The 24,147-nt window shown below is 47.3% G+C and overlaps 1 protein-coding gene across 2 annotated transcripts in view; it reads right to left on the bottom strand.

The window, feature by feature from the left end:
* LOC310869342 (inactive phospholipase C-like protein 2) overlaps positions 1–15,286 on the bottom strand; it is a 97,235-nt gene extending 81,949 nt beyond the window's left edge. For both annotated transcript variants that reach the window (XR_014570149.1, XM_083780030.1), the window contains exon 1: positions 14,541–15,286. Coding sequence is in view for 1 of the 2 variants with exons in the window: in XM_083780030.1 (XP_083636156.1) it covers positions 14,541–14,876 (336 nt within the window). In the remaining variant the exon portion in view is untranslated. The remainder of the gene's footprint in view (positions 1–14,540) is intronic.
* Positions 15,287–24,147: the final 8,861 nt, after the last annotated feature.

The raw sequence follows: 24,147 nt of genomic DNA, 5'->3' as shown, positions 1-24,147 counted from the left end.
AAAACAACTCTCAACAATTGTAGGTATAATCCCCCTGAGCCCCTAGCTCCCTCTCTCTCTCTAAAAACCGAGTGAACATGAACACATGAACACACACACATGCACGCGCGCTGGGGCCACGTGGATCAGGGACCCTATCGTAGATACAAAAAGCTGAGGAAAGCATAAGACCACCACAGCACCCTGTGAGCCATAATGCTCAAATCCCCAAATTGATATATAATATATCTCATATATTATATCCTATAGCTGAGTCAGCATACACATTGTATGTGCTTACAAAGATGAATAGACACGCGCACACGGACACACAGATTGAGATGCAAAGAATATTACGGTACTCTTGTGTGCTCTGCTCTGTATGATATAAGATGTATAAATCTTGAGAAAGAATAAATAATGAGATAAACAAGACAGACAAGACAAACAAGTCTCTCTCTCTCTGAGAGTTAGATAAGGAAGCTGTACTGGAGATAACTGCATGGAGAGAACGACTGCCACTACTTGTGAATAGCCAATGGGGTGCGTGCGTGCGTGCGTGCGTGCGTGCGTGCGTGCGTGCGTGCGACAGACAGACAGACAGACAGACAGAGAGAGAGATAGTTTATAGCATCTGTGGAATGTGTATGCAGCCAGGCGAGCCTGTGCATGCACTGTAACCTGCAGTAACACCAGGAGACAACGTGCATGAAAATACACCAACCCAATGAACCGTGTGAAAACTAAATAAAAATAAGCCGAGGATTGTTGCTTTAGGAAACTCACGTCGACTCTCTCACGTTGCACCATCGATCCGACCAATATGTCCGAGACTGAGTCAGTGTCTGTGTCCCTTTTTATGCCCATAAATGGAGATGGAGATATCTGCATTATACTGATGTCATCAGTATATTATGGCCAAATAATAAGCCCATATATGGGCATATTTGTTGGCTTGGCGGTTCTGGTCAACTGATGCCACGACGATGCAGGACACACTCCATAGCTGGGTGTAGCTGCCATTGGGAACTCCTTATATGGTTATGGCTGAGTCATAGTGACATGAGCGTTTAAGCCAATTTTAATTTTAATTGAATTTTTAATTGACAATTTAAAAAACCTCGCCGAGCAGTCTACTGTCACCAAGGCGGATGCATGCACATGACTTTACAAGTTAACATTTCTGACAAAACACCCACACAGCCCAGAACAATCAGTAGTTGGATTTCCTGCGAAATGGGGGAAGCAACAGAATCTAAAATAATCTTCAACCTTCATATGCACCCACACGATACCAGTATACAAAGCCAACCCCTTTCCCTTCTCATCCTGTGCCATCTGTGCCAAGAAATGGCACCATCTGTGAAACCCTGGCAAGCTTTGTTGTGCCAGTGCCTATCATCCACCACAGTGGTAAACAGATACACAGTACAGTAGACAGCAGGCCTCTCCATATGCAGCGACTCTCATCATATCTTGAACCGTTGTGAGCCTTGCATTTATTTAAATATAATTTGTATTATACCTAGTATGGCAGGGGTTCTCAATGTTTTTGGCGGGGGACCCCCGGAAATGCTGTGGCCATGTCTCACGCCCCCTCCCCACCCCCAAAACAAATTGATTGCAGAAATAACCTTAATAATAGAGAAATATATCATAAATGACTACTGAAAACAGATAAATTCATTGAGGAAAGTTTATGCATGTACTATGTAAACTATTCATTTCTATTTTCCAGCCATTCAGTCGTAAAAAGTGTAATAATTTGGGGACCCCCCCCATGGGGTCGCGACCCACAGGTTGAGAACCCCTGTAGTATGGTATGTTATTGCACGATACTGCAAGCTTTGAATGAAACCATTTAATCTGGCATCCTTATGGTTGTGAAGGAAGTTGCAACTGTGCTACAGTCTGAAGATAAGTGTGGGGTGGACTGGGTTTTAGCACTGTGCAAGATTAGTCGACTGGGACTGGGTTTTAGCACTGTGCAAGGTTAGCCGAGCGATAAAGAGTGCTGGAGAGAAAATCAGATAGAACACAGGCACAGCACTGGTATTCATATGCAAAACTGGAGACAGAGGCTTCAGCTCGGACTTCAAGGCCTCCAAATAAAACCATACAGCCTTCTCCAATTCCAACCCGAGGCTAAATGCTATTTGTCTGTGGTCGACTCGTGTGATGTTGTCACACTTACTACAAAAAAGAAAGGACCATTCCATCGCCAATAAATGCTGCATCGTCTATTCACAGCTTTGGCATTTATCGTAAATTTTTCTTCAAAGGCATTACAATGTTATCAAACGTACCTGAATAATTGAGCCCATGGTGTTGGCTCAACATCTTTGCACGGCTAATAACTCATGGATGTTTGAGCATTCTTAACTGCACAATGATATTTTATTAAGTTGGATTACCGACCTCTAGCATGTTTCAAGTCTCTGCAAGTTGATTTACATTTATGTCACACTGAAATGAACGGAATCCAATGGCTTCTTTGAAAATCAAACAAAACCACGGCGTGTGCTGGAAAATGGTCAGCATTACATCCAGTTAGATCTCTATATGGGCTAAACATGTCAGACCACCGGCATGGTCCCTAAGTTTAGTTTCTGCATGTACTGTACAACTGTAGCATGTACAATGGAGCAGGGGTCGGTCCTTGAGTGGGTTCCAGGGGGTCCCCATAGCCAAATTAGTTAACATAACCTCAAAAGGTTAAGACAACTCGTCGTGATATGACACGTTTGAACTTTTGAAGGAGAATTTGTAAAAATATATTTTGAATAATTCTTTGTTCCAGTTTCTTTTATGGGGGTCAAAATATTTTCAGATGGAGGACTGTGGGCAAATTAAATACATGTAACATGAACATGTTTGAGAACCACATAGTACTGCACGATTCATGAACAAAATTTCCTCCACAAGAATTGAGATTCTCGATTCTCACACGAATCTCATTTTTTCCATGTACATTTATATACTGTATATATATATTTTAAAAAAGGAAAAAAACTAACTAAAATGACCAACTAGTGCTGCATGATTCTTCACAAAATGAGATTGCAAAGGTGTCTTTTGATGAATTGAACAATGTGGACCCTGTTGTAAACAAGTGTAATGCTTAATTGGGTCGTCCACTCACAGTTGACAGTCTTTGTATTGAGTTTGTGCTTAAAATGTACTGTAAATTCTACAAACTGTTAATAAATATTTCAATCAATCAATCAATCTGAATCTAGATCTCCTTTTTTCGATTAATTGTGCAGCACTAGAACCACAGCAGTGTGTGCATCCAGATGCATCAACATGGTGCAATAACTACTGTCATGTCACTGTGTCAGCTAAACAGCTAATTTCCTGCAGGCCAATAGTCGGTGGATTCAGATGTAAAGGGCATTGTCAGATGCACATGCACGCAGACACAATGAATCACAGTAATGACAGTGTCATGATGCTGAGCCAGCATCGACTACAGCAGGGTCCCCCCTGTGATCATGTGATGTGTAACAGGAGTCATCTGTGAATCGTGATAATTGTCAGCGTTTGTTTGAGTTGCAAGGTGTCTGTATACAGAATGTTTATTCTCTCTCTCTCCTGACACAAATGCAGTCAAAATGTCTGCAGGGCCACCGTTTACATCACTTCCTTCTTCCTGTTATGGTCTTCCATTATTAGGTTTTCCTAGTTTATGATTTGGGCCTTCCGTTGTTATTGCATTTCAGTCAGCCATTTTGTTCTTCAACCGATGAGTAAAGTTGTTACAGTGCTTGAAATTATGTGTTCCGTGAATCCATTTGCATGTGTTCTTTCACCATGTCACTTACTGTATCACACACACACACACACACACACACACACACACACACACGACTGTATAATTACAAAACAGAGCAGGCTTAAGTAGGAGACTGCTCCATTGGACACCTTTGGGAGAAACGAGAGGAATGAATTGGTGTGGATGTGTGGACACTCATCGCCTCTAAGCAGTCCAAACTAAACACTATGGCTGGGTAAATAAAACCTCAGCGCTGCCTTTACCTGCTACTACTAACCCTTTCTACTCTTTTTAATTAAGTTGTGCAATGAAAGAAATTCACAGAAACAGAGCCATCCATGTTGCCATCTTGCAGCGCCGTCAGTGGGAGTACCTTCAACATGGGGGTGTCCTTGGTGGTGTAATGGAAAGGACACAAAGGGGGGGCAAGGAGGCACAAACTGAAACAAAAAGGAGGTCCTTCTAGGCCAGGCTGGGAGATTTCTGTTCTCCACTCCACAGATTGGAATTTTTCCATTTCTTCTAAGCAGCAAGCTATATATGCCTAGATGATTTTAATTGATATTAGGATAGAATTGCACGACTTTAAAGACGGATTTGCAAGAGGCAATGCGAGACTAGCCTGGGGTCCACCTATGCTTTCTATAGCATAGGGAGAATCTAGACGCAGCTGCGCGACATGAGACTAATTAATAAGTTCGACGGAGAGAGAAGGAGAGGAGTGTGCGTCAATTTAACAAAGGTGCAGACGATCAGAAATCAGCAGAGAGTGATCGACGTTTGCGCTACTGTATGCCGTATTGAAGTGGAAGCAGACTTTTTTTTCTCCCTGGAAATAAAAACGTCCGTCTTTCCGAGGCTAACGCGAGACTAGTAGTTCAACTATCTGGAGAACCGTCCGTCCAACAGAGAGAGTGAAGCGCTGAGTGAGTGGACTGGGAAGCCAGTCAGATGAGCGTATCTCCAGATAGATCAGAGACAGAAAGACATTACATAATCGGGTGTGGGCATGTATAAGAGGGCACAACAGAGGGTCTAGTTTTGACTAAATTGCAATCAACTAAACACCATAATCAATATCATGACAATTTTGTGGGGAGGACTATTGGTGCTTTCAGATAATATTTACACATTGACAGTTTTGATAAATAATCATCAATAATGCCTACGCAGGGGCGCCCGCTGACCTAGCGATAACACATAATTTACAGGTGCATGCCTGACAGCGTGTTGTTGGTTCGAATCCCGATCACCTTTGCTGCATGTCAGAAAATTAACAATGTTCGTTTGAGACCTCTAAGTCTTAGCAACGCTCTTGTGAGTTTTGGCAACAAAGATCACAAGATGTTGGATCTGACAACAAATGACCAAACCAGCAAAATGTCAACGCTTACGGTGTCAACGCTGATGGCATTTTATGTCGCCATGCTGATGGCATTTTATGACAATGAAATTAAGCAAAGGTTAAAATGAATGAATCTGTTGAATTGAATCTCTCCATGAATATATGTTTTGGTATAGTGAGGTACATCAAAAATCGCCCTGACTATTCTGTCATAAAAGGCAAACATTTGGCAAAGAACTGCCAATATTCAGTGACAATAGCAGATCTACAAACTGAGCAGCCATTTTCAGTGAAGTGTTTGGTGATGGACAAAAGGGAGGGTGTATAGACCTTTTTACAAAAGTACAAAAGCGTTATTAATGCAGTAAGTTGGTCTAGGTGTCATTCTCTGCCTGACAGTCTCCGCATTCAGAGCAGGCAGAGAGACAGCACGCAGACATGTGATTTGAAAGGGAAGTGGTGTGTGTTCATTTTCCAGTAAACATATCGGAACACAGGCCTGGCGGAGCCACTGCCACGACCATGTCTTCCTATTCATCCATCAACAAAAGCTTATATTCCAAGTGACCGTTGGAAATATCCAGCCTTACTGAATACTGCAGCACAACAACTACCTAGGAAGAGCCAAACTGCTTATTATCTGCACAAATGCAAACAACTTAATTGACTATTGTTCTGTTAAATGCTGGTAAATGGTGCATTCATAGCGCTTTTGTCCAAAGTGCTTTTACATAGATTGTGCATTACTTCCTTTCTCTCACACACACACACACACACACACACACACACACACACACACAGTACAGTATATAGAGTATATTTGTATGTCTCTAATTGTCATGATGAATTGAACATGGTGGGCCCTATTGTAAACACATGTAATACATTATGGTGTCGTCCACAGTCAACAGTTTTGTATTGAGTTGTGCTTGAAATGTACTGTAATTCTCCAATCTGTTAATAGATTCTCTCACACACGCGATCAGTGGGCAGCTACAGAGGCAGCTACAGAGGGCAGCTACAGAGGCAGCTACAGAGGCAGCTACAGAGGCAGCTACAGAGGCAGCTACAGAGGGCAGCTACAGAGGCCTACAGAGGGCAGCTACAGAGGGCAGCTACAGAGGGCAGCTACAGAGGCCTACAGAGGGCAGCTACAGAGGGCAGCTACAGAGGGCAGCTACAGAGGCCTACAGAGGGCAGCTACAGAGGCCTACAGAGGGCAGCTACAGAGGGCAGCCAGAGGCAGCTACAGAGGGCAGCTACAGAGGGCAGCTACAGGGGGCAGCTACAGGGGGCAGCTACAGAGCAGCTACAGAGGGCAGCTACAGGGGGCAGCTACAGAGGCAGCTACAGAGGGCAGCTACATAGGGCAGCTACAGAGGCCTACAGAGGGCAGCTACAGACGGCAGCTATAGAGGGCAGCTACAGAGGGCAGCTACAGAGGCAGCTACAGAGGGCAGCTACATAGGGCAGCTACAGAGGCCTACAGAGGGCAGCTACAGACTGCAGCTATAGAGGCCTACAGAGGCCTACAGAGGGCAGCTACAGAGGGCAGCCAGAGGCAGCTACAGAGGGCAGCTACAGAGGGCAGCCAGAGGCAGCTACAGAGGGCAGCTACAGAGGGCAGCCAGAGGCAGCTACAGAGGCCTACAGAGGGCAGCTACAGAGGGCAGCTACAGAGGCCTACAGAGGGCAGCTACAGAGGGCAGCTACAGAGGCCTACAGAGGGCAGCTACAGAGGGCAGCCAGAGGCAGCTACAGAGGGCAGCTACAGAGGGCAGCTACAGAGGCCTACAGAGGGCAGCTACAGAGGGCAGCTACAGAGGCAGTTACAGAGGGCAGCTACAGAGGCCTACAGAGGGCAGCTACAGAGGCCTACAGAGGGCAGCTACAGAGGGCAGCTACAGAGGGCAGCTACAGAGGCAGCTACAGAGGCAGTTACAGAGGGCAGCTACAGAGGGCAGCTACAGAGGGCAGCTACAGAGGTCTACAGAGGGCAGCTACAGAGACCTACAGAGGGCAGCTACAGAGGGCAGCTACAGAGGGCAGCTACATAGGGCAGCTACAGAGGCCTACAGAGGGCAGCTACAGAGGCAGCTACAGAGGGCAGCTACAGAGGGCAGCTACAGAGGGCAGCTACAGAGGCAGCTACAGAGGGCAGTTACAGAGGCAGTTACAGAGGGCAGCTACAGAGGGCAGCTACAGAGGGCAGCTACAGAGGGCAGCTACAGAGGTCTACAGAGGGCAGCTACAGAGGCCTACAGAGGGCAGCTACAGAGGGCAGCTACAGAGGGCAGCTACATAGGGCAGCTACAGAGGGCAGCTACAGAGGCCTACAGAGGGCAGCTACAGAGGCAGCTACAGAGGGCAGCTACAGAGGGCAGCTACAGAGGGCAGCTACAGAGGCAGCTACAGAGGGCAGCTACAGAGGGCAGCTACAGAGGCAGCTACAGAGGGCAGTTACAGAGGGCAGCTACAGAGGGCAGCTACAGAGGCCTACAGAGGGCAGCTACAGAGGCCTACAGAGGGCAGCTACAGAGGCCTACAGAGGGCAGCTACAGAGGCCTACAGAGGGCAGCTACAGAGGCCTACAGAAGCAGCTACAGAGGCCTACAGAGGTCTACAGAGGGCAGCTACAGAGATAGCTACAGAGGCCTACAAAGGGCAGCTACTGGGGGCAGCTACAGAGGCCTACAGCGGGCAGCTACAGAGGGCAGCTACAGAGGGAAGCTACAGAGTCTTGCTCAGGGACACTTTAGGGCTGTGGATCTCAAACACTGGGTCAGGACCCATTTGCGGGTCACGGGCACATTTATGTGTCCCTTTATTTATTTTCTCCCTTAATTTTGTTTTGAATTATTATTATTTCAAAACTTTCAAATAATATTTGAAATATTGAATAATCAATTAAAAACTAAATTCTTCAATGAAAGAAAGATTCCGTGAATTGGAAAACAAATGTTTAGTAGCAGTAGCGACACGTTGTGAGCTTGTTGATTGGCCATTTTCACTACAAATTTCTCTTTTGGGTCAAAGGCTAAAAGGTTTGGGAACCACTGCTTTATAGGTGGCCTCTAAACTCTCAGCTACGGCTAGTCCTACATTACATACAGTATTGTACTGTATATTTGCCATGCCAACACATTCCCACTCTTTTCTGAGGTATTATTAAACCATGAGGTTTTTCTGACATCTGGACCACATATAAAAACTTTAAAAAGATAATTGTATTCTATTCTATAACTATATATGTTATATTGTAAAGGCCAATGGGTTCTTCTTGTGCACGATTATAACAAGCATCCGCCCACACATGGCCCAAAGTCCGGTCAAATCAATTGTCCCTCATTGAGAAGTCCTTTTTATCTAGGCACCAATTTCACACACGGCTAATAGAGGTTCCTGCTCACTCAGTCAAGTCATTATCCAGTGAGGGAAATTGGGAATAGAGGACAAGGAAGGATTAGAAAGCAGCTGAGTCCCCCCGAAAAGAAACAGGAGTACGGGAGGAAATACAGACTCTCACAACTCTCTCTGCACTGGCACTTAGCATGGCAGTTGCTCTAGTAGAATGAACACACAGCCTCAAGTAATGAAATGTTTCGGGGAGATAAATACATTTTACAGCAGAAGTGGTAGTATAGCCTTTCAGGGCAACATCAAACAGAAATACAGAAGCATTTTGTGATTATGTTGGGGGCAAAAAAAATACAAATCAATTGTTTTGATCATTATCAAGAAGATCGTATCAGTCTTCATTTGAGTTTTGGTTGGGAAATAGCTGCAGGATATGATTCACTGTGACCCTTGCATGAGGTCAAGCTACCGATAGCTGGTTTGAGAGAATTAACCAAGAGAGCCCCAGATGACATCTTTTTTTTTATTTGATTCAAGATTTTATTTATTTAACCAGGAAAAACCACATTGATACTAAAGTCTGTGTGAAAGTGTGAACTGGCCAAGAGAAGAGACAAATAATGTTACACAGCTCAGCCAGTAACAACAAATACAGGACAACAAACAAAGGACAGACAAATAACATTTGACATTCATTGAATTCCTCCAAAGTCTTCATGCATAATACCATGAGTCTGGAGTCTGTGGACAGAAACATATACCATGAGACTGGACTCACAGAAACGGATGGTTGGTGGAAGCATACAACCGCGATGGTGAATATACTGTTGTTTCTTTTCCATGTATGCATACATTATTTATTAACTATGACACAACTTTTACAGTTTCACACTCTTCATTAGTTTCACTTTCAATTGCCCAGACATGTCTTGGTTGTGCCAGTTCATCATCGGTTCGTGAGAGGTGATCATTCTGTTTCATAACGTCACAATGGCCTACTTTTGAGGGTACGGTAAAAAACAAAGACTGATTACTTAGCCTGTCATAGTTCCAGGTATATTGAATTAAAATTCGGATATCGGTCAGAGAGAGAAATGTCTGATGTACCCTTTCCCACGTAAAGCCTTTGATAATGAGCGCTGAGGCGTAGAGCGGCTCCGGTTGTTATTCTCAGCACTCTAGAATAGATGATCCAGCTACATGTAATCAGTGTTATTAGTTGAGGCTCGAATTTAGGTGGCCCTTTAGTCCTGCAGAGGCTCAGCTAAATCCAGGCAGCACCAGGTCAGGGTCTCCCTCACATTAGGGAAAGAATTCCACTGCCACAGGGCATAAGGAACGAGGCAGGGGGGGGATCAGTCGGGGGGCAGTCGGTTCAGACGCTGTGGCCTCGCCCGAGACGCCCTGGGAGAGATCCGCATAAGCCTCTTTGGATGTCATTGGCCTGATGGGGGAAGGCCAGGATATTCAGGGATGTCATTGGCCTGATGGGGGAAGGCCAGGATATTCAGGGATGTCATTGGCCTGATGGGGGAAGGCCAGGATATTCAGGGATGTCATTGGCCTGATGGGGGAAGGCCAGGATATTCAGGGAAAGAAGCCTTTTGCTGTGAACATTTTGCATACCGTAGTAGCATGTACAGTATATTGTAGAAGGCGTAATTTAGCCAGAGGCACGTCTGGAGACAAAGGCTTTCAAAAAACATGTCTCAAATTACCATTTAATACTCACAGGATCTTCTGTTATTTTCAAACAAGTAGAACAGGGTATTATAACCTTGTATAAAAGTGATATACCCTATATTTAGATGGCCTAGATGTAAATAAGGAAGTAAACAATTCTGAGGATGAAAACATAGGAGCTTACGGTATTTTGTTTGAACGTTACAGCGGATGGAAAATAGTGACTGAAATAGTGACTGACTGATATTGATATTGATATGGACAGTCGGAGTGCTGCTATTGTGCATGTTGGCTCACTGGAAACACTCTGCTACACCAGTGGGTTTCAAAGTGTCCTTGAGTGTGTTCCAAATGGCCCGTGCGGGTCTGCAGGCTAACTCTGAAAGTTATGGGGGTCCTTGAAATTAAAAAGTTTGAAAACCACTGACTGCACACAAAATGGAACAGAGCCTAAATTAGTATCATGGGTAACACCTGTGAAGGAAGTAGGGAAGCTGCCCAGAAGTAGGAAGAGTTATTCTGTGTGCATAGAGCCCATTCATGTACTACTGGGCTGTCGATGGATGGTTGTCATAATAATCCTGTTCTTCTCCGCTGGCCGGCCAAGCACACTGACTGGCAGTTGCCCTGCACTCGACAGCCAGACTGGAGCCGGCCCTACAGCTGTCCAGGGTCCAGGCTTACATAACACTGCAAGTCACCCCCCAAAATCCCCCAGATGTCTATTCCACGATGACACCGTCACCTCACCGTGGACATGATGAAGACGACAGTGTTTGGACGCCCACTTAAGGTACAGTTTCTCACCGTGGGGTCTGAGGACAGTTTGGATCTGGATTGATAGTTAGGAGCCAAAAGGACCCTTACAGGTCTGTAACAAATGGAACCCAAGGGTCCTTTTTGTCCCATTTGTACACTTAAAACAAGAATGTCATAACTGCCAGGTGCAGAAAGCTCTCGTTTATGAACATCTACAGTATAATCAGTTTGTGTGCCGCAGCCTCTGCCTCAGCTCACGGCTTCACGTTGCAGCGTTCAGAGTATGGGTTTTATGGGTACGTAGAGATGAGGCAGCCAATGATGAAAAAGTGTCCGCTATGGTCACATATGGTCATATAACAAATGGGGTCCTTGAAATTAAAAACGTTGCACTGACTTAATGGATGGACTCCTCTCATTGAGTCTCGTTAACTCTCTGCAAGTTAATGAAGCAATGCAGTGATGAAATTACTAATTTAACCACCGCCACCCCTCCCAACCAGCACCAACCCCTCACTATTGAATTGTCAGGGTCTATGATGGAGCGAGACATGAATTACACCTAGATGAACGATGACCCAGTTTCCTCACCGTGGCTGCTCTCTTTAGATGCTCATATAGCGTCACAGCTATGTATGGGATACAAAATGTTCTTTTCCAGAGGTGGTCAAAGAGATGGAACAGTGTCCTTGGCCATGTGCCAAGCAGAACTGTGAAAATCTCTCTGGTCGTTCTGATGTATACGTCTGTTATTATATAGCCTTTTCTCTGAAAACGTTTTTGTCGCACACAGGACATTATATACACAGTACTGAAAGCAGAAACCTGTTCTACAAAGCTGTCATGAAGGCAAGCAGTCAGAGCACTTATACAAACATTTAGGAACACGGTATGGCGGAAGTTGAACACTGACTGAACCCCTAAATATAGGACAGCTAGAACCCCTAACAAGGTTATGTTGGATGGGTACAAGACCGACATCTAGTATGTATACAATAAAGAAAGTTATAGTATCTCAAATTCTTTGTGAAATGCATTTTTCAGAGACAGCATTCCAGACTCATATTGGACTCCAACTCTCCATGCAACTTTGCACACACACACACACACACACACACACACACACACACGTGTGTAGATAAAACAATGTCAACTGGCTTTCTCCTGCTCTTACAACAGACATGTCAGCCACCCATCGTATGGACCCATTCAGCTGGTCTCAGATCCAGCTTCACTGCATGGAGAATGTTTTCAGGTGTCTCTCATTTCACAGATGTTTGTCTACACGGAAGCCTAATTATTTGTGCTTCTGTGTCACACCCAGAAAACAGCAGCTCTACTGTACAAGCTCACACCGCACCGCATCACGATGCGCTGTGAGCTTACATCAGCGTGCGCTGTATTAATAGCGCCCACTGCTCCTAAATAAGTTAGGATGGGTAAATTCAGAGTACAACTTTTAGTGACAAGAGGACCGTGGCTATATCCGGCACACAACACAGTGCAAGTAAGCCCATAAATCAGACATTACATTAGAAAAAGACAACAGCAGCGCTGAACGAGTGGCACGTTATCCCAGGCAGCACACGTTGCTTAGCAGGCACCGCAGGAGAGCATTATCATAATATAATCACACTAACATGTCAGTGAGACAGTCAGCTTTTAAAGATCTGAGATCAGTCATGTTTAGACAGCCTGATCCCCTGAAGCATTCCTGTCATATTATTCTTCTAAACTTTGAGCGAATTAGACTGGACGCCCTGGAGACAGATGAGAGACTTGTGTGGCCTCCGTCCTGTTTGATATTCCAGATATTCTAAAGAGCAGGCATATTGATTCCAAAGATAGAACAGGCACATTCAACAATGAGAGCAGTCAGGTAAAGCATAAGAACCCCATTGACGAAACTGGAAGATACCAAAATATGCAGTAAAATATCATAAGGCTCCATTTTTATGATGACTTGAACATGGTGGACCCTATTGTAAACAAGTGTAATGCTTTATGGTGTCGTCCACAGTTAACAGTCTGGTATTGAGTTGTACTTGAAATGTACTGCAATAATTCTCCAAACTGTTAATAAATACTTCAATCAATCAATTACACTCTACTCCTGCCAACACTATGCACTACTACTACATCACTGGTTCTCAACCTGTATCGCAAGAGTGCAACAAGCCCAAATAACTGGAAAAACAAATTTCTATATAACATTTAATATTAAAAAGTGGCTCAGCGCCAGCGGTCCAGGAACCTTGGCTCGTAATCCAGTCTGGCAGTGTGCCGCGGGTTCGATTCCCGATCCCGACGGCTTTTACTGCATGTCACAAGTGACTTGTCTTAATGTACACTATGTAAGTTCCATTGGTCCACGGTGAATCAAGGTGATCATAGACCCCAAACATTATCTGTAATTGGCCGCCAACCTGGCAACCCCCATCTGAACCTTTATCTCTGCAAAGCAGATATGAGTTTTAAAACGTTTGCTGTGAAAGAATATATATATATTCAAAGGTCACCCATCTGACCGTTACGCGGAAGGCCATAGCCACACATGCTTTCAAGATTTTCAAGTGGACCACTTTACTAGGGATATGATAACGTGTTACGATTATTCTGACCAAAATAATTGTCATTTACGATACTATCTTGATAATCAAAATATGCTTAAAACTCTCTTAAAATGACACTTTTGTAAACCACTTGAACACCAGCATCCATATCCTTTATTTTTGCAAAGAGATTTGGTAGAGAGTAGGCCTACATTACATACATTTACGTGGGTACATGCACAACATATTGTACATGCGCGCACACACACACACACACACACACACACACGTTTCTAGGAGGCAGAGGCCGTCTGTTCACCCACATGCCGGGAATCCAATAATGGGGGAAACAGAGAATTTTCCTGGGTTTATGTGGCGGTTGCCTAGTAGCAAACTGGCACAGTGTGACATATAGTGATATAGAATGCCACTCTACACTGTGTCTCACCTACACAGACTCCAAACTCCACCGATAAGAATTCAAGGTCAATTCTGTTCAGCTAATAAAATACTTAGACAAAGCATCCCCATGCATAAAAGGGGTAAAGAAATTAAATTGAGACTGCTTTTGTTTACATCATCAGGCGAATTAGCCTTACTTGAGTTAGGCTTCCAATTAAAAGTTATAATAGTCAATAGAGGTGCACCCATAATTTGGAGGTGTGCACTGTGCATCTCTCTCTCTCAAAGTTTTCTACAGAGGAGTGTAGTAGTACCATCGGGAGGACTTTGAGCTGGCTGTGATGTGCCATGGGCACTTGGGCAGCAGCAGGTTACATACTAGCAGTAGACAGTAGCAGCAGCTTCACTGTCTGACATGCATTGTTAAGTAGGCTAGACACGTCTGGACACTTGGATCTGCGTTACAATGTTGCTCCTTTTAAGGGCACGCCCTTAATCCAGGAGCACATTATCTGAAACCAACTTCTTGCTACAGGTTTGACACTGACTCAAGCCATATTGATCACACCAGCGTTGCATTGCAAAGCGATTATTATTAGGCTATTTTGCTCGTTATCACCCCCCAGGTCTGTCACATTGATCACTCAGGATATGCTAGTAAGTAGTATCTATCTATACATCAACTAACCTTCATAATACCGCAAGGTGTGTTTATTCCTCCATGACTTAGTCGCTCAGTAGAATTATCGCGGCTCCTACCGCCGAGCCTGGGGCTGCCGTGGTCCTTATATCGTCCATTGGTATAAACTCCTTCGGCCCCATAGACCGGGTGCCCGGCACCACCGAGGGCAGCGGTCGAAACGTCCAAGTACACCCTGTGGGTGCCAGTTGCCGGTAACACGGTGCTGCTGGCATCGTTGTTTAAAATCGCGATGTTTGTCGCGCCCTGACCCGGAGGGGCGCCGATGGCAGGGTCTAATAAAAAGCGTCCCGACACAGCCTCAGAAGCATGTACCCCTGCCATGATCCCCAGCGGTGTTACAGCAAAACAGTCAATGCCACAATGGAATTCTTGGCCATTGTCTCAAAAGCAGAGGACTCGTGTTAAGTCTGCGGACGTTTAGGGGTCGTTCTCATCATCATGGGCTCATCATCACCAGTACATCACCAGGGCGAACCTAGGAGGCTCGCCGAGGGTTGAAATGTGCAGCTGATCAAACAAACTCTTCCAGCCAGCTCGGCTCGAACGGGAAACAAACTATCGCAGACGGCGTTCCCGGATCCTCCAGATTAGCTTTCCGCGCACGTCCAGGCGAACCCCAAGAGGAAATACTGTATTTTAGTGTCTTAAAATAACAAACACCAACGTGTCTACTCTTGGTAGCTCACACTTTCGTCTTTCTGGAGCTCCCTACAACAGCATAACGCGCCCATGTTGTGGTGACTCTCTCCACGGCACGCATTGCTTTGCTTGGACGGCTGGACCACTGCTTGTGCATGCGAGCGCTTCCCCCACGTGCATCCGCGGGATAAATTCAAGACCGTGTGCGCGCAAGAAAGACAGTATTGCCAGTGCACGGCGCACGCGCGCTCACTGCTCACGACATGGCACGCATAAACAACAACAGCACACATGCGCACGCACACATACACACACGCGCGCGCGCGCTTCCACTCCACAGACGACACGACACGCACACGGGGCGGGCACGCAACGCAACGAAGTTGAAGAAGTCAATTAGATTCTTCACTCAGTGTGCAAATGTAAGACAGAGTTAACAAACAGACAATTGAATGCTGTCCATTCTGCTCAAGGACACTTCAATTTAACTTGATATGTAGCCATAGTTATGCTGACAGGCATAGCACAGGGAGCTCTATTATTGTTTGTATAGGCTATCATACGTTTAAGGACATGGTTGACCTCATTCCTCTATGGAAGGTCACACGTGTCTGTTTAGGGGGAGTTTAGGGACCATCATGTGTAGGGAGGATGAGAGAGTGATGACAGCTGAAAAAGCTCACTTTGTGTGGGAAATGTCCCTGTGCCTCCCTATAGTCCAATTAGTGATGTTGACAAGCACAGGGCTCATTATCCGTGAGATGATGTTTTGCTGTTCATTCATTCATCCATTAAAGCATCTCTTAATTTTATATGAACTATATAACATTAATGGCCTATTCAAGCCTATATACACCAGGTTGTGCATCAGCTTGTGGAGGATCGGAGTTTGATATTCATTACACGATTGATCATTCAATTTTAATACAGCGTCTGGAGCACTGGATAGGCCTGTCTGGTACGGCCCTGTCCTGGTTCTCCTCCTACCTATCAAACAGAAGTTACTTTGTCAATCTAGCCGAGTTTGACTCAGACAGACACGACATCAGTTCTGGTATTCCACAAGGCTCGATTCTTGGTCCTCTGCTGTTCTCCTTGTACATTCTGCCATTGGGCGAACTCATTACCAATCACGGAGTCAATTTTCATTTCTATGCTGATGATACCCAACTATATCTTTCTGTGGCTCCAGATGATCCCTGTGCTTTAGACCCGCTGGTTACCTGTCTGTCTAGCATCAAATGTTGGATGAATGAGAACTTTCTCAAGCTAAATGAGGATAAGACAGAAGTTCTCATAATCGGTTCTAGCGAGCAGAAAGAATCAATAATAAGCAGACTTGGCAAACTGACTGTAGAAAGTAACAGTTGCAGTAAAGAACCTGGGGGTTATTATTGATTCTGAATTGAACTTTAATTCACACATTAATCATGTTACCAAGATTGCCTTTTTTCACCTTAGAAATATTGCACGAATCAGAGCCTATTTGTCCTTGGACGATGCAAAAACGCTAATCCACGCCTTTGTTTTTTCTCGGCTTGACTACTGCAATGCACTCTTTTCAGGACTGCCTAAGAAAACGACTGACAGATTACAACTTGTCCAAAATGCAGCAGCTAGAGTTTTAACTAGAACTAAGATGAGAGAACATATTACTCCAGTTTTGGCATCACTGCACTGGCTTCCAGTTGTTTTTAGGATTGATTTTAAAATTATTTTACTCGTCTATAAAGCTCTCAATGGCCTCGCACCTCCGTACCTCCGTGACTGCCTACCTAGATATGTCCCTAACCGCCCCCTCAGGTCCTCCAATGCTGGCCTACTTGAAGTGCCTAAAAGAATGTGCACAAAAAAATATGGTGAGGCAGCTTTTTGCTTCTACGGCCCAACAGCCTGGAATAAACTTCCATTCAAGCTCCGACACGCACCCTCTGTAGACATTTTTAAATCTCACCTCTTCACTCTTGCTTGCTGCATGTGGTGTTTTTATTTGTTTTTATTTATTTTATGCTCTTATATTCAATTTTGTTCTATCATTTTAACTACTTGTGTTTTATTGTATTTAATTTTTGTGTCCTGCCCTGTGAAGCACTTTGAGCTGAATTTATGTATGAAAGGTGCTATACAAATAAAGTTTATTTATTATTATCCCCCCCCCCCCCTCTCTCTCTGAGACAGAATAAAAGTGTTTAACACAAACCCTGAATAAGGGAATACCAAACGACTCGCCCCTTTACCAACTCGCCCCGGGCGTGTAGCCGACGGAACTGCACGGCCTGGTATTCCTAAAGTAACCTAAGTAAATTATGCTTAAACGGTTAAACCTAACCTTATTCCTAACCTTAACCTCAATAAAACTATGCCTAAACCTAAACCTATACCTAAACTAAACCCTAGTAAAACTATGCCTACATTTATTTTTTTAAATTTATGTTTTTTTGCGGCTTTCGCCTTTATTTTATATTTTTGAGTGGTGCAACCACTCCAAAGAACAGCTTTGTCTCTATGTCCCAACCTATGTGACTATGTCCTAACCTATGTGACTATGTTCCGATGTTTACAAATAGTGGGTGCTCTTGCACCACTCGCTTCAGACTGGTCTGATTTATTATGGAGGAACAGACAGTAGGTTGACAGGAGATGGGGGGATGACATGCAGTAAAGGCCGTCGGGATCGGGAGTCGAACCCACGGCACACTGCCAGACTGGATTACCAGCCAAGGTGCCTGGACCACAGCCCAGGCCTCTATGCCTAAATTTCTAACCTTATTCTCAGTAAAACAAAATGAAGAATACAAGAACCGTTGGACCGAGCGGTCGGCGTGAGGTCGGCGGAAAAATCGAGGGGCGAGATGGTTTAGGGGCGACCGTACCTGATACCGAATAAGGGGGGCATGGTGGCAGAGAGAGCCGAGCCAAGTGGACAGGCAGGCAGGTGAGTGAGTGAGATCTGAGGCAGAGGAGAGGAGAATTAATTCAAGCTCAAATCCAACAGGCGAAAACCTCAAAAGAAATAGCACAAGAGCTAAATGACAAGGGAACACTGAAGTTCATGAAGAACAAACACTAGAGACCATAATACTGGTGTCTAGAAGTGTTTACTACCACAGCAGGTTGTTCAATGATCTGACGATGAGTGGAGTGAAGTGCTGGCAGGTGCATTGACTGGCGAGAATGCGGAGACTGGGAACAAGTGAGCCAAGATGGTTAACTGCAGCCAAACCCTATAGACAAACCTACACCCATACATGCCCACACACCTATAGGAGGCCAAACCTACACCCATACATGCCCACACACCTAGGCCAAACCTACACCCATACATGCCCACACACCTATAGGAGGCTAAACCTACACCCATACATGCCCACACAGAACACATTGTGGAGTCTTGGTGGGGAATGAACAGGCAGAACAGGGTATTGCAGCACTTCAAAACGCTGTTTATTAGCAAGAAGGTTGATTATGACAGTTAGATCACAATGAGACGCTCGACATCCGTCTCTGGGTAGCATTCACAAGCGTACAGTATTATTGGCTTCACAGGATTCCTTCGATCGCCTGGAGTAGGGTGAGAAACATCCGTTAGTTTCAACTTAGATTATACAGTCTTCTTCTTACGGCACGACTCCACGCTGGAGGGCTCGTTATAATAAGAAACGATAAGAATAATAATAATATGACGGCGGAGCCTTGCTTCGTGACGTCGTCAGTATTTAGCCTTTACTGTAGCGTATCTTCTCCCATAGCGGGTTCAGCTCCGAGCGTGCACCTGCCGTTTAGCCCACCGGCGTTCAATACAACGAGAGCCTGCTTGCTAGGCAGTCCTCGAAGAATAGTCTGTGTGGAATTAAATAGGTTTCCTTCCGACCTTTTAGTATGGGTTCCAGTTGTCTTCGCTGTGGCAGGGCTGCCCCCCTGTTGCGTCGCGATAACTGTGAACTCCTGGAACTCCCGTTCCTAATTCACCCATTCATCCGTGTCGTCCGAGGTCTCTGTCCCGCGGACATTCCCTGGCCCGATCCTGAAAGCCTGTGATGGGGAGAGTGACAGTTAAGGCATGCAGAGATATATACACAGGAGTGTGTGTGTTTGGTGAGAGCGTGTGTGTCTGCTTACCCCCCGACGGTTTGTGCGTGCGTGCCTCCGTGAGCGCTTGTGTGTGTGAACCAGCCGCTGTCAGACCGACTACTAAGTCTTCCTTTTATACGCCGGGTGTGGCCGCTTGCTGGTTTGGGCGCGGTCCGTCCATCAGCTCAATCTGGTGGAGGAGGAGGTTCGGGACGTAGACCTCCCCTATTAGGCGGCCGAGGGCGTGTCTTACGATCCGAGGCGTCTTCTGTCTGACAGCTTGTCTGGTTGCCCTGGCAACGCACTTACCATCGCGGGGTGTCGCTCGCGAGACCCCACACACTCCCCCCCTAAGATCCTCGCTGAGGCGAGGGGCTTTATTTTCTTCCTCTTCTTCATACATCCTGGACATCGCATCTGCATGGCGTATGTCTTTACCGGGTCTGTGTTCTACCGTGAACGTGTAGTTCTGTAGTTCTAGGAACCAACGGGTGACCCGCTCGTTCCGATCTTTGTTTGTGGACATCCACTTGAGGGGCGCGTGGTCGGTTACTAAGGTGAACCTTCGGCCCCCCAGGTAGTACCGTAGGTGGTGGATTGCCCACTTCACTGCGAGGCACTCTTTCTCGACTGTAGAGTAGTTCCTCTCGTGTTTGAGCAACTTTCTACTTATGAACGTGACTGGGTGTTCGTCTCCCTCTAGCGTCTGGGCCAGGACAGCACCGATTCCTGTGTTAGACGCGTCTGTGTGGAGGACGAAAGGGGCATTAAAGTCAGGTGTAATCAGGACTGGGCTTCTACAGAGGGCATCTTTCAACGCTTGAAATGCGCGCTCTGTTCCCTCGGTCCATTTTACGTGGTGTGGTAGACTTTTTTTTGTGAGATCGTGTAACGGGCTGGCGGTGGCAGCAAAGTCTTTTACAAATTTTTGATAGTACGACACTAGGCCGAGGAAAGACTTCACTTGTTTTTTGGTGGCGGGCCGTGGCCAGTTCTGTATTCTCTCTATTTTTTTCTCTTGTGGCTTAATGCAGCCGCGTCCAATTGTATAGCCTAAATAGTCTGTTTCGGTCCAGGCTATACGACTCTTCTTGGCGTTAACGGCTAAGCCCGCCTGGCGTAGGGCGTTGAGCACGGCATCTAGCCTTTCTAGGTGCTGCCGCCAGGTGGCGCTATGGATGATCACGTCGTCCAAATATGCCGCCGCATAGGCGCTATGGGGTCTCAGGACTTTGTCCATTAATCGTTGGAAGGTCGCCGGAGCTCCGTGTACACCGAAGGGCATGACTTTATATTGAAACAGCCCATCTGGGGTGGTAAATGCTGTTTTTGGTTTGGCTCGCTCGGTTAGGCCAACTTGCCAATACCCTTTCGTCAGGTCTAATGTACTAATGTGTCTAGCGGGGCCCAGCCGTTCAATTAGCTCGTCTACGCGAGCCATGGGGTAGGCGTCAAACTGCGATATCTCATTTAATTTCCTAAAATCGTTACAGAAACGTAGGCTCCCATCTGGCTTGGGAACGATAACTATGGGGCTCGACCAGGGGCTGTGTGACTCTTCTATGACGTCTAGCTCGAGCATTTTCTTCACTTCCTCCTGTATGGCCCGCCTACGAGTTTCCGGGATCCTATACGGCCGTAGCCTGACTACCTTACCCGGGGTCGTATCGATGTCGTGTTTTACTACCGAGGTACGGCCGGGTAGCTCGGAGAAAACATCTCTGTTCCGGTCTAAGAGCTCTCGGATATCCTGTTGTTGTTGCGGGGCCAAGCCTTCTCCTACAGCAACGGGTGGAGTCTGGGGAGGGGGGCGGGTCAACAGAGCAGGTAGCGGAACGGTTTCCGGCGGATACCACTTTTTCAGAATGTTTATATGGTATACCTGCTGGCCCCGTCTCCTCCCTGGTTGGGCCACTCGATAATTAACGGGACTGAGCTTCTTTACAATCTCGTATGGACCTTTCCAGCGGGCTAGGAATTTACATTCTGTCGTGGGGACAAGGACGAGGACCTGGTCCCCAGGCTTGAATTCTCTCACTTGTGCGCCTCTATTGTACACTCTACTTTGTGCTGCCTGTGCCTCTGCCATATGTTGTCGCACAAGCGGCCAGATGCGGCTGGCGCGCGCCTGTAGTATTTCTACATGTTCGATGACATTTCGCAGTGGGGAGGGCTGACTCTCCCATGTCTCTTTTGCGATATCTAGCAATCCGCGGGGCTGTCTCCCATACAGGAGCTCGAACGGGGAGAAGCCTGTGGATGCCTGGGGTACTTCTCTTATGGCAAACAGTACATATGGGATGAGGCGGTCCCAATCTTTTCCGTCCTCTTCGGCTACTCTTTTTAGCATTTTCTTCAGTGTGTGATTAAATCGTTCTACCAGCCCATCGGTCTGAGGATGGACTGTGCACGACCCCCCGCGGGGACGTGAGTTGACATTCCTCGCATGACCGACAGAAATCTTCGACCGCTCTTTTTACTCCCGGCCAGTAGAAGCGAGCCAATATGCGATCATACGTCTTCTGCACTGCTAAATGAGCGCCTAGTTGATGTGAGTGTGCCAAATATAACACCCGCAATACATGGGATCTAGGTACGAGTAATTGTTCAATTACAGCCTCTACTTTATCTTTGACAGCTCGATAAAGTAGACCATTACGTACTAGAAAGTGAGGGAAGGTTATTTCGCTCACCCCATCACACCGCTTCCCCTCGACAGTGGAGAGGTTTCTCCGCGCCCCCTCTAGGTTCGGGTCGGTCCACTGGGCCGTGGCGAACTCCCCTTGTAGGCGAGTGGGGGGTCCGTCCACTTGGGGGAAGCTGACGAAGGGGTCCTCGTCGAGTGGCGGGGTCTCGTCTGCTGAGGAGTGGACTTTCTCCGGGCCGGACTCGTCCGGGGCGGCGGTTGTTGCTGCTGATACCGGCCCAGCTGCGGGTTCTCCGAGGGCGGGGCAGGCGCGGTGTCTCTCCGTCTCTGGTCTAGGGTGGCGTTTTCTTCCCCTCTTCCGCGGTGGACGGCGGAGGCCCGGGGTCCAATACTTGTCGAAGAGCGGGCAGTCTGTGCCTATCAGGAGGGGGACGGGTAGGTCCGGAACCACTCCGGCGGGTACCGTCACGCTGCCTCGGGGGGTCTGGATGTGTATTTGGGTCACTGGGTAGCGGCGCAGGTCGCCATGCACGCAGCTGACCGGGACCGTCTCGGGTCCACCGCCGGTCACCAGGTCCCCTCTCACCAGTGTCACCACACTACCGGAGTCTACCAGGGCCTGGGTGTCTCTGCCGTTCACTCGGACCGGTAGGGCTGCCTGGCACTGTGCGGAGCTTCCCGAGTGCAGGCAGTGTCTGGAGCCCACCAGACTGGCGGCCGAGGCCATCGAGACGTCGGGGTCCCGTGCCCGGTCCGGACATGCCCAGGAAAGGTGGTCCTCCTGTCCGCAGACGTAGCACCGCCTGGGTGGGCCGCGGGCTGGTGGTGGGTTCGTCCGGGGTTTAGGCGTGGGAGCCGTCTGGGCCTGGCGGCGGCGGTCCCGTCCTTGTCGGTTGTCGGTCTTCGCTGGTTCAGTTTTAGATGGTTGCAACATCTGGGTGCCCACCTGGTAGTTCTCTACCAGGGTGACTAGCTCTTCAACGGTGGCGGGGCAGGCGTGTACCGCCATCTTCTTTGCGTCGGGGGGCAGGGCTCTCACGCCGCGGTCGATCACTATCCTGTCGAGGAGTGGGGTGCCTTCTCCTGTAGTGAGCCAGTTCTGTGTGAGTCTGCACAGGTCGGCGAACTGGGTGCGCGCCGGCTGCGCCATGCGGAACTCCCACTGGTGGAACCTGTGTGCTCTGGCGGGAAGGCTGTACCCCAGGCTGGACAGGATGGCGGCTTTTAGCTTTCCGTAGTCGAGCGCGTCTCTGGCGGTGAGGTCCCGGCATGCTTGCTGTGCCGGTCCGTACAGGTAGGGGGCTACGATGCCACCCCAGTCGGCCAGTGGCCACCTCTCCCGGGTGGCGGAGCGTTCGAATACCTCTAGGAAAGCCTCGATGTCGTCGTCAGGTGTTTGCTTAGTGAGCACGGCTGCTGGTGATCGGGGGGCCGGTGCGTCTCTGTCCAGTCTGTGCAGTACCTCCCGCATGCACGTCTGGAGGTCCGTGTTGCTCTTCACCAGGGCGTTTAAGGCTGCTGCTTGGTCCATATTAGGCGGTGGTTAGGACCTGCTATACCCACATTCTCCACCAAAATGTGGAGTCTTGGTGGGGAATGAACAGGCAGAACAGGGTATTGCAGCACTTCAAAACGCTGTTTATTAGCAAGAAGGTTGATTATGACAGTTAGATCACAATGAGACGCTCGACATCCGTCTCTGGGTAGCATTCACAAGCGTACAGTATTATTGGCTTCACAGGATTCCTTCGATCGCCTGGAGTAGGGTGAGAAACATCCGTTAGTTTCAACTTAGATTATACAGTCTTCTTCTTACGGCACGACTCCACGCTGGAGGGCTCGTTATAATAAGAAACGATAAGAATAATAATAATATGACGGCGGAGCCTTGCTTCGTGACGTCGTCAGTATTTAGCCTTTACTGTAGCGTATCTTCTCCCATAGCGGGTTCAGCTCCGAGCGTGCACCTGCCGTTTAGCCCACCGGCGTTCAATACAACGAGAGCCTGCTTGCTAGGCAGTCCTCGAAGAATAGTCTGTGTGGAATTAAATAGGTTTCCTTCCGACCTTTTAGTATGGGTTCCAGTTGTCTTCGCTGTGGCAGGGCTGCCCCCCTGTTGCGTCGCGATAACTGTGAACTCCTGGAACTCCCGTTCCTAATTCACCCATTCATCCGTGTCGTCCGAGGTCTCTGTCCCGCGGACATTCCCTGGCCCGATCCTGAAAGCCTGTGACG

This window comes from Protomyctophum parallelum (assembly GCF_964188405.1).
Source record: "Protomyctophum parallelum genome assembly, chromosome: 13".
Taxonomy (NCBI): domain Eukaryota; kingdom Metazoa; phylum Chordata; class Actinopteri; order Myctophiformes; family Myctophidae; genus Protomyctophum; species Protomyctophum parallelum.
The sequence above is the reverse complement of the archived record's forward strand: the minus strand, read 5'-3'. Positions and strand labels throughout refer to the sequence as shown.